Below are 11865 nucleotides of genomic sequence, written 5' to 3'. Positions count from 1 at the left end.
AGTCATCTAACAGGGCAAATAAATCAGGAGATTGTGCAGAGAGAAATTAAGCTAAAGATTATAATGGATTTTTAAAGCCATGAGTCACTGCTGCTGTTTGGAATCTGCACATTTTGATCATTTGTGAATAGGAAACAATAAATTGTACATTTCACAAAAAAATATTTAATGGAAAAAAAAAACTGTTTTAAAAAAACAAAACAAAATCATGCACCTCTATGACAGCAAGTTTAAGCAAATCGCTTCTGTCGCATTACATTTCAGTGCTTTCAGCAACGACGTGTCGAATGGCCCGTGGATCAAAAGTTATACATTCTATTCAAAATCTCAATAACTCACTGTTTCTGCAAAGCATGCACAATCACAATCACATACACAACAAAACGCACATGAACATATCCGATCGGACTGAAGGCAAAATCTCCAAAAATTCCAGTGCGATGGCAGGATGTGAAGGAAGTCCGAGCGACAAAAGATCAAGGGCGAGAAGACACTTTGAAGGGGGAGGAACTTCCTTTGTCACATCTGTCGGCTTCATCGTCCATCCTGTTTCTGTTGTGGTCGAGGTGATCCACTGCGTTTCCTTCAGTTTGATCAACTTTTGCAACAAAAAACCACAAGTCATTCCTGTTTTTTTCCCCTCAACATTTGGCACTCGGTTTGTTCTTTATATATAAACTTACATCTCTGTTATCACTCACCTTTAACTTATTTTCTATAATATAAATTGTATAATCTTATATACTTTATTACACACACACACAGCTATATATATGTATAAATACAGACAGTAGTTAGAAAACAAGTTTCAGCAAAACAAAACAACAATGTTGACTTACTGTGGAAGAATGTAGAGGTTTGTTAAAAACTATGGTTTGTATTAATGATGGAAACCACAGAACTATACATTTTGTACACTGACACGCCCACACTGACACGCCCACATACACACCAGCAGCTTACGATGACTACATCCACGTGTGCGTGTGTGAGATGTTAAGTACCTGCCCTAGCTGTCCCTGTCTTCCTTAAACGGCACCCACCATTGGGTTCTTCCGTCTCGGGTCTGGCTGTCTCTCGTCTCCGTAGCGGCGACGCTCGGGGCTAGCGTACCGCTCCCTGGCATTGACGTGTCTATCGGGGCTGGCGTTCCGGTAGTTGTCCACTAGACCACCGGCTGCTTCGTAGTAGTGGCGCTCTCTGCGCCCCGTGGAGGGCGATGGGGGGACGTCCTGCCTCACGGCTGCGCGGTGCTGATGCTGACCAGTTTGGGGAGACCCGGGGTAGTAGCGCTGCTGGGGCTGATTTCCTGGCACACGGCTAGGGTCGATGTAGTGTGGACCTGGGTCTCGTGGTCTGGGATAATCGTAGGGATCCCTCCTGGAAGATAAAAAAATTTAAATAATTCGGCAGCGAGGCATATGCGAAATTTGCAGGGGCCAGGGGGAGTATTGGCCGCCCCCCCAGTGGTCAAAAGTTTGCAGTACAGTTGTTCCAAATTAATTCAAAAAATACAATTCTTAATATAATGTACATAATATAAAGAAATATTTTAAGTGCCATAAAACACAGTGACTGTACAAAATACATATGAATTCATTTGTTGTAGATTGTGTAATGTATTATTTCCAGTGAAATGGTCCCAAACTTTTAAGACTTTAGGTTGGTTCTTCTTCTGTTGCGCAATACTTCTTCACAAAAATAAAGCAAGAAAGCAGCCACCGGCCTGATTTTAGCATTCATCCACAACATTAAACGACGCGTCGACACAAATATTTGTAATCAACATTAACAATTGTGTTACTAATTGTCTATATATGTATTTTTATTTTTTTCTTTTGCCCCTCCTGACAACAATCTCAATCTCTGCCTATGCAGCGAGGATAACACAGACCCAAACTTTCCCAAACACAGACAGATGCAGGAGATAACAGTGGTTTAAACTGGTGTCGGGCAGAGGACGTGCCAGAGATTTGGCCTTCCCTTGAGGTAAAGCTTCCTCCTGTTCTTCAGTTTACGTGGCGAGGCTGCGGCCTTGGCGAGATCCAAATGTGGGAGGGCTGTGGATGGAGAGATGCCAGGAGATAACAGCAAATGCCTTGGTAAGCATATCTGAGGTTGAGTGTGTGAGTTGAGCTTGTGAGTGAAAGAATGTGTGTGTGTGTGTGTGTGTGTGTGTGTGTGTAGCAATAACCAGGCAGCCAGCTGGAGGTCTCTGGTTCCCTCGGACTAGCTGGGGGTGATTAGGGGAGAAACCTCTGAGTAAGGCGACACGTGAACTTTTAGATCAAATGCTTTCCATCTCATGTGCTGCTCCCAGTGTTGAGTGACACTGACGTTGGGATTAAACCAATCGAAAATAAAAACCTGTAGAACGTTTTTTGTATGAGCTCGCTCGAAGCAAAACTTTCCTACCTTTCAGAACGGTGACCTTGCTCTTGCAGCATCCAAGTCTCACTGACAAACACTAAAATGATTACCAAGCATTGTACCATTGTTCTGATACAGAAGCCGTTTTGTAGCAGATAGTTTGATTCAGCCTTTTCTGGCCAATGTCCTTTAATTGGATCCCCTTCTGAGCGTTTGTCTGCAACAATCCTCAATCAGCCATAGGTCAGCGGTTAACAAAGCACCTGAGGAGACCTGGTGTTCATGCGTTCCTCGTTAAAACCTGCACTTTACACTGGATATAATGATGAATGTCACACCCACGACGGATTCCGAGCACAAACTTTTGTTGTTTTTTTGTGTTCGCTTTGACTCTGCAGTGCACAAGTCATTCAAAGGGGGGACAAAACAAGATAAACATGTACTAGATAACACAAGGAAATGTGTTTAACCCTTTAGTTTGGCTTATATTTCTTTTAGCTATCGCAACACAAACAGGGAGACGGTGTGGCGGTTGCATGTGGCGTTAAGTTGTGAAAATAAAATAACTTTTTAACCAGACATTACGGCTAAGTCAACTCCAGATTGTATTTTTAGGTTTTCCTGCAGCACTTTTTGGAAAATTTTAAGTTGTAAATTTCCTGGACAATCCTAAACTCTTGCATTAGATCAAAGAATAGTCAAACAGATTTGGATATTTACTGGCCCCTCCACCACCATCAACAATGGCTCTCACTGTAGTTATTACACAGAAGCCTTGAGCTTAGCGTCTCCCTTGTTCTGTAACCAAACCCCACCGTCTCCTCCGGTCCGTCCCTGGGGTCCGGCTCAGCACCTGTTGACTGGCCAATTAGAGCGAGTCACTCACCACAGATTAGGTAGCACAGATTGAGCGAGTGTGCGTCTGAACTCGCCGTCGCTCCTAAAGGATATTTAAGAGCTGGTGACGTTAATTCCTATATATGAGTGTGTATGTGTGTGGGTGCGTGTGTGTAGCAAATTTTTTTCTTAGTGGGAAGCTTGACCACCCAAATCTAGCAGTGGGACAGGATCCACAAGTTGTCCCAACAATGAAGGCGAGGAAGGAGAGAGAGTGGCGGGAGGTTGTGGAAAAAAAACCAAGAAGAAATGTCAAAAGGAATGAGTGGGAGAACAAGATATGATTTTAGATGAATATGGAGGAAGAGCTGAGGAGTCTGGGTAAAGAGTCCCTTCATGAGAAAAAACCAGCAAGAAGTGGAAGGAGGCGACCAGAGACAGACACGAAGGTCAGCTCCCTCATTAATCCAGATTAAATGGTGAAGGCCACCGGGGGAGACGATGAGGAGGAGAGGAAGAGGGATGGAGTGATGTGTGGATGAAGGAGGGGGAACACCTGGATCCAGGGCTTCACTCAGGGCCACACAAACACACACCTGGCTTCCTCTTTTCCTCCCTTATCATCCTTTGTTCTTCTTCTCCTTGTGCGCTTCCTGCTGCACTTATCTTTCCATCACCTCAGAAACCCATTCATCAGCTCCTTATGGACTCTACACAATCGTTTCTCTGCCATAATAATTAATAAGTCTTAATGTATAGTTCGGCTTCAAATTTGGCCATAGATTCACCAACCGCCACATATATATTAGCAGGAAAAGGGTCAAAACTGTAACTTGAAAGTTGTAATTGTAGTTTTACATTAAAGGTTAAATTCTCATTGGACATTGTGAAGAAGATCTTTATTCAGTAGTTGGCCTGAAACCATAAATGAAGTGTATTAATTTAAATATGCTTATAATGTTATACTGTATCGTTCTCACTGCCCATATGTTGAAACTTTGGGTGGAAGTGAACAGAGGAGGCTCTGAGGAACTCTGGGTAATCTATGATCAGCGTGTGTCCGGCAAAGCAGCTGGAGCGGGGGGTAGATTAGGGGGTCCACGGGCCTCAGTGACCCGTTGGGGGTTCCAAATCCCCAGGTCATACAGCTGGCCTCATCCTGGTGTGGACGGATGCTTTAGGGGTTTAGTGTGAACGTCCTGAAACCACATTGGATGCCTGCGGTTTTTGAATGCAACATAAATGATGAGTGAACGTAGCAGCATTTCCTGCAACCCCAGGACATGCCTGTGTCCATAAATCAAAGTGTCAGAAGGACATATTTGTTTACTCCTTAACTTATGTAAGCAGCACAAATGGCATTACCAAAGGAAAGTGAAGTTAAAATAAACTGAGCTCCTGTATAGACGATCATGTTGTTTAACAGTTATCTTGGGAAAAAAATAATAATTGGAGGATATTTCTAGCACAGCTGTTACTTCTTCGCTGGAAAATAACCCGTGCCAAACATGGCAGATTCCCGCTGGATTAAGATGTAGTTTTGTCGTCTACAATGACAATTAAAGTGAACGCCGCAAGTAACGCTAATCTGCTTTGAAAAGAACTCATGACAATGAGAGACAAGCAGAACGTAGGTGTGTTTCTATTCAGCTGCCAAACAAGTACACGCACACACACACACACACACTTTGTGGAATTCTAAACAACCATCAGGGATTCAGTGAGGAACACAGCTTTAGGGAAGCTACCATCAGCAACAGGAAGTTGTTTTTGTCTGCAGATGAGACACCTGTCTGTCCCTCGGTGTGTGTGTGTATGTGTGTGTGTGTGGGTGTGTGTGTATTAGAACCACAGTTATGCATGTGAATGTGTGCTGGCAGTGTATGATTACACAGAATGTGTGTGTGTTTCTGCCTTATGACACTGAGGTATCTGGGTTTTTGTTGGGGGGGGGGCGCTTGTGAGGTTGTCTCGCACCTGCCCCAAGGAAATGGAAAGAGGAAATTATGCCCCTCCCTTTAGCTAAAATCCCGATCCGTCATTGCTCCCATTCACTCCCCCAGTCCTCATAACCAGCTGGAAAATAATCATATGTCTCTGTCAGGCACAAACCCATCCACACGTTGATTAAAGTGGGAAAACACTGTGGCATGTACACAGCTTAGATCTTTACACTAACACACATACACACACAATAAAGGTTTTTTGATATGAGTTTAAACCCATTCTTACAACTTTATATAAAAAGTCTGAGTAAAAAACAACAACAAAGCAAAGAACAGCTGGGATAGAAACTCCAGGCCAGACTGTGCACAGATAAATGAGCTGATAATAAATGTCAACTGCCTATTATTAAAAGTTAATCCTATTTTCTGACAAGCTGCGGCGCCACGTTTCATGTTTTATAAGGAATTATGAACGTATGTCTATGAAAGTAATTTCTTTATCCCTGAACGGGCAAATACGCTAAAGTGGATAATATCCGATAAACATGCAGGACTGCAACCCTCCATGTTATGGAAAGCCCTCCAACCTTCAGCTTTCTGCGTTTCAATCAGACAATCTGCGTTTGTTTGATTTTTATTCAGTCTTCACATTTGCATGGATACATTTTTGTGTCGACGTAAAAACTGTTTTGACTAAATGACTGAACCCTGTGTTTATTTTTATGCATTTCATGGAGAATCTACATGATTATGCGCACGTGCAGAGTTTCTGTCCTCGAGCGTTCACACAAAATTAATGCTCAGACGCTTGTTGACTTGAAAGTCAATTAAGTGACATTCGGAGATTGGATTCATTAACTTTTGCCGAGATGAGGTGAACACGCGGGTACACGTGTGAGCACGTCTGCCGCAGAAACGCACTGCGCGCACAATATATTAATGGCGCCGTAAACCAAACAGCTGCTGCACCTCAGCGTTTAATAGGTGCGCCCGTGCATTCATATTTAGTGTGTCATCATTTGGATACAGTGATTGTTTATGGTTCTTTTATAGATTTAAAAATGGTTTCACCTATTCATGCATTATCCACATTCCTTGAATTGGTTTTTCTTTCACCTTGACCCCATTCAATGTTTATCATTCAAATAAGAACTTTGTTTTTTTTGCTTCATATTTCTTGACTTTTCCTAATTTAATGAGTGCAATAATTTAAGTATAAAATGATCACAATGATAATTTTTCAATGTGCTGAATGGATTTTGCACGCATTCGTGTTCCTCCGGGGTCAATTTGTGTAAAAGTTGTCTGTCTGTGTGTGACCCATGTGTTGATAGCTTATGCAAACTAAGGGAGGAGCAAATGTAAAAGATTCTCCAAATCATTCGTCATTGAGCTGATCGTATTGCAATCTGCATGCGCTCTCTCTCTCTCTCGCTCTCTTGAAAAAGTCTCCTAAGAAAAGGTTGACTGTCAATGAGGTTTTGGAACAGCTCTTTCACAGTGAAAGTGAAATGTGTCCGAGACAGAGGACTTTAAAGGTAAAAACCCCAAATATGTTACAAAAAAAGAGATAAGTAAATATGTTTATGAAAGGAAAGAGGGGTCACCAACATCAATCAATATGGTTCATTCTGTGAGAGTCATAAATGTGCATCACAAATCAGAAAAGATGTGGATGAAAGATTTTTAAGATGCAATAATTCTAAAATTTAATGTTTTGCATGATGGTGGCGCTAGAGAACAGGTCTGAGTTTCATTTATCAAGAGCTTATTTATGTATTGAAAAAATAAACAAAGTGCCTGAAACAAAAACTTGGTCAACAATTTTCTGGAGGCAGTTATCTCTGGGGTCAGACGGACCCCAAGGGTAAAATGTGTTTGTAATATTTGGAGGAGGGTTAAAGTCTCAGGACAATCATTAGAAGCTCGGACTCTGCTCTGCTAACCGAACCCGCCTACGTCAACAACAGCGGAGAAAACTGTCGACTCCTGTTTTTCTGCCAAATGAGGCCGTGTTTACATTCTTTACAACATTATACTGAGCACTGACAGAGGTTGTGTACAGCATCCGTGGCAGGTAACTGTGTGTTTAGGTGCAGATATTAAGAGGTGAGGAGAGACGGGGACAAACACTTTCCAAACTTTTCCATTAAGCTCATTTCCAAGCGTCTAAAATGCGCCCTGGACACGTCGGGAAGCTATTGGACGGAGGGTTAATGGTCAGAGTTATTATTTTGGACAGTTGTAAAACAGGCAGAGCGATCATGTAACAGTTGATGGTAGAAACAGATGCCTGATGCGGAAACCTTTTGGCTCTCTGCAGTTTGAATTAGCTTCAATTTTCTCCAAAGATTGCATTGAATTCTGTTTAACTATTTGCATCCAGTGTTGCCCCTACATTATGCACCGCCTGTCCATTCATATTTTCAGCTTGAATGTGACACACGCTTTTACATTTTCGCTCTGTGCATTCCTTAGCGAGCTCACAGGAAACACAGAGGCCTCGGAGTGTGTACCTTTTGTTTTATTTATGTTGCGATGATTTCATTTCTTCCGTCGACGAAGTTGCGAGACGGTGGGAGAGAAACGAGCGAGAGGGGAGGACGGAATGAAAACACAAATAGAGAAATAAAACGTAGAGACAGAATAATAGTGACAAACAGGATTGGCTGAATCTGGGATATATACGAAGGAAAAGCAGGCTGAGCCTCAGCTGTGCGTGTGATGGAGCTGGTTATAGCGCTTTCATTCCCGATGGCTGATTCCATTACATTCCTCTGTGTACGGATACAAACACCACTGAGTCTGCACACTGAGGGGCCCGCTGCATCATAACGGCCCCGTGGAGAAGCAAGGGTCACGACATCTCATGGGGGAATGAAACTAATAACCTGTGCAATGATTCCAACGATTTGAAAACTCCTGGGCAGCTTATTTATAGTCATTATTTCACAATAAAAGAGGCCAGTGTCGACTTTTTAAATCAATTATTGTGTATCCTGTGTCATCGCCAGCTGCTAGGGGCCAAATGGAAAGAAATGCCTCGCTCCAAACTCTCCTGAACCTGAAAATTAAATGAATTACAAAGACAATAACCTTAACCCGGTTGGTGAAGTTGAAAGGTAATTTATTTATCTGATAGCTGAGGAGAAGCTGGTGGAGCGGTTATGATGTTGTGAAAGGCAGCGGGATGGGAAGACAGGAAGAAAAGCTCCAAAATAAGAAGGTTGGAATCCAAAATAAAGAATGATGTGTTCTGTTCCATGTCAGTGGATGTGTCCAGTCATCATGTAGCTCATTAGGCTCGAGCAGACACAACCTGGGCAGGTGAAAAAGGTCCATGTGCAGACACACACACACACACACACACACACACACACGGGCAGAGAAAGCAAAGTGGCTGCAAAGTCTGACAAGTGTGCTTGTGCACTTCAGCAGAAGGTCAGTGAAGAGTTCTCCAGGGACACTCGACATGCAGAGAAATGCTGCAAAGTTGGCCCTTGTTTTATAAGAAGGGCCAGAGAGCTTGATAAGAGCATTTCTGTCAGTGCGAGAGCAGAAGCTCAACTACAGAACTGACTGCAAACACACACACAGATCAGAACATGTGAGGAGAGTGAAAGAGAAAAGACGTTGAGACCACAATAATCACAAGTGTTCACATGTGACCCTCTTCTATATCTCAATAAAAACGACAAACTGATCACATCCTACCATCACACGGGGTCAAAGTGGAAGCTAAAAACATCCAAATCAACTCTATTTTTGGCCCACAAACATTATGGGAGACATTGATGCTATATTTAGCTACAGCGTGGTCTGTTTTTGATGACTCAGGCACTTTTACGAGCAAGGCTTGTGTCAGTAACAAAGGACAGAGTTTTAAAAGCAGCAAACGTTGGGCTCTTCACACACACACACACACACACACATATATATATATATATATATATATATATATTAGTGATGCTCAAAGTTATTGACACGTTACAGAAAATGAAAAACGAACACATTCATTTTCTCCATTGCCGATTTGTACTTTGAAGTGTACTCTCATCCGACGACTATGCTAACGGAAGTTCGGTATGGCAAGATCGCCGCTTCCAACTGTGCATCCGAAACGTGTCCTTTTCGCTTTAGCTGGTGTTGGGCACAGAACCTCCTCACGGACATTTCAGAGGATTTAGAGACTCTTAAGTGTTGCAGAGCTAAAGATATTGAGGAATGTGTAACACTTCACTTCCGGGTCACGTACTTTGGCCAATTGGTAATGAAGAAAACAAATGAAGGTGTTCGTTTTTCATTTTCTGCACCGAAGCAAAAGATCTTGAATTTGAAAAACAAGGCGTTTTCCGTTTTTTCATTTTGGTTTTGGAAACGAATATCAAATAATGAGTGTTTTTTTTTTTCCGCTTTTCATGTTTTTGTTTCATAATGAACTAATGATACACGGATTTACATTATTATTTTATTCTTTTGTCTTATGTCTGCATTTGCCAGCATGCCAACATGATAAACAGTACGTATAATAATTCTGTACGTTAATTCCACAACAGCATTTAGATCAGGGGTGTCACACTCATTTTAGTTCAGGGGCCAAATACGGAGCTGCTCATTTGAAGTGGGACGCAGATTTTAGGTGGGAAAATTTGTAATTTATTTATTATTGTGCTCTAGTTTGCAGTTCTACGTATAAATAAATGATAAAATATGTGCAGCACTCATAACATCAAAGCAGGATCTTCACTTTCAGTTCATTTCATTTATGGCCCATTTTTATGTAATTTGTGGACATTTTGTTGAATCATTTGAAGAAAATTGCAGGATTGGGGAAAAATGTGGTTCTTTTTACAGTTTGAGATTAAAAATGACTCCCATCATGTGATATACAATAAGCATGGGGAAAATGTGAGCCCTGAAATTATTGTGGAGTTTCATTGAATTTATGTATTATGGTAATTTGGAGATATCCACAACTGAATTACTTGGTAATTTCCGCAAAGATTCATGGTTTCTCTGACTTTTTTGCTTTCTGCTGTGGGCCGAATTAGATGCTCTAAAGAGCTGAATTCAGCCCACGAGCCTCGAGTTTGCCAAATGTGAATTAGGTGATCTGTGGGGGCAAATCTATTGGCCTCGGCCAAATAAGTTGTAAAGTTTCGGCATATTGAATATCAGCCAAAAATCCAATATCGTGCAGCTGGTATAATATGGTGACAAACTTCTCGTTTTTGTTCCATCGACCAAACGCTGCAACGCACAACATCGTTATCAGATCCCGATGTGAAAACCTTAACCCAGTGTTGAATTGTTGTTTAGTCACACACACACACACACACACACACACACACACACACACACACACACACACACACACACACACACACACACACACACACACACACACACACACACACACACACACACACACACACACACACACACACACACACACACACACACACGTGTCTGGGTCTTCATTGTTCCGTTGGGTCACGAGGCTCCATCAGCTGCGCATTAATCAGCCAATTATAATCGGCGGCCAGCATTGTAGCCGAGCTAACCTGACCTCCTAATCCAATCACCTTAGTGGTGGTGGGGGGGGGTCACGGGGTCTTCTGATTGGATAACCTGGGCTGGGTCGCCGCGCCCATGACCTGCGCCTTTGAATTGGTAATGATGTTAATGTTCTCCATATGGCCATCTCTCTCTCTCTGTGTGTGTGTGTGTGTGTGTGTGTGTGTGTGTGTGTGTGTGTGTGTGTGTCCTATCCGACCCACTAATGGCCGGTGCAGAGTGAAGCAGGAGCCAAAGTAGCACTATCACCATCCCTGGGGCAAAACCTCTTCATGCTGACACTTTGAGCTCCTTCTCCAAATCCTCTTTCCCAGAATTCATCTCTCGCCTGTTGGCTGCTCTACAGTCATTCTCAGCAGTACATCCCAGGCTCAGATCCATTTCTTTTTCCCATCAGTCCTGAGATTTCTACCATTTAGGTGCAAAAGAAAGAAGCGACAAGGAAGGACAGCCAGGAAAAGTTTGGACAAAATAAACTCAGAAGAAAGACTTTCCGAGGAATGTGGAATGTAACTTTTTTATCTGATACGTCCATTTTCACATGCTAACGTTGCCTTATGGCCATGCCTCCAGCTCAGACTGCAGTGCAATGCCAGGCTACAGCATCCGTGCACACTCAACCATCACTCTCACCCCTCCAGCTGCAGCTCCAGCCGGCTCCACACAAAGGCAGACCAAATGTATGCTAATGAGAGCCAGGCCAATGGTGGAGCCGCACTCATTTTGAGAGGAAATGGCTTTCAATAATGGCTGCCCCTGGGGGGATTTTGCACAAAGTTCAGTTCCACTTTGAAAAATGCATTCAATTCACCGCTGTGCCCGCTCACTCACTCACTTTTTCCCCCCTTTAGATTAAATAAAAGACTCATTGCTAAAATATAGCTGCGTTCCCCTCCCACTGCTCTTCCTTCTCTGTATGCGTGGGACTGTCAGAGGACTTCTGGCCAACTGAGGACTTCAGATCTTTCAACATAACCATAATACAACAGCTCCAACTCTATCTGGAATCCTTTCTCTCTCTGCTTTTCTGCTTCACTGCTGTTCCCAGAAGCGAGTTACCAGCCCCATGTGCATTTAAAGTAGATCATTTCCATTGGGTCTCAGGCCTAAAATACTTCAAAGCAGAGACTAACAC

General features: G+C 42.7%; 1 protein-coding gene across 3 annotated transcripts in view; it reads right to left on the bottom strand.

The window, feature by feature from the left end:
• Positions 1–216: 216 nt before the first annotated feature.
• pard3ba (par-3 family cell polarity regulator beta a) overlaps positions 217–11865 on the bottom strand; it is a 162375-nt gene continuing 150726 nt past the window's right edge. For all 3 annotated transcript variants that reach the window (XM_028470453.1, XM_028470464.1, XM_028470472.1), the window contains one exon: positions 217–1380. In XM_028470453.1, the coding sequence (XP_028326254.1) occupies positions 1029–1380 (352 nt within the window). In that variant the 3' untranslated portion in view covers positions 217–1028. The remainder of the gene's footprint in view (positions 1381–11865) is intronic.

The sequence above is a fragment of the Gouania willdenowi genome, chromosome 2 (genome assembly GCF_900634775.1).
Source record: "Gouania willdenowi chromosome 2, fGouWil2.1, whole genome shotgun sequence".
NCBI lineage: Eukaryota > Metazoa > Chordata > Actinopteri > Blenniiformes > Gobiesocidae > Gouania > Gouania willdenowi.
This window is presented reverse-complemented; position numbering and strand designations above follow the sequence as displayed.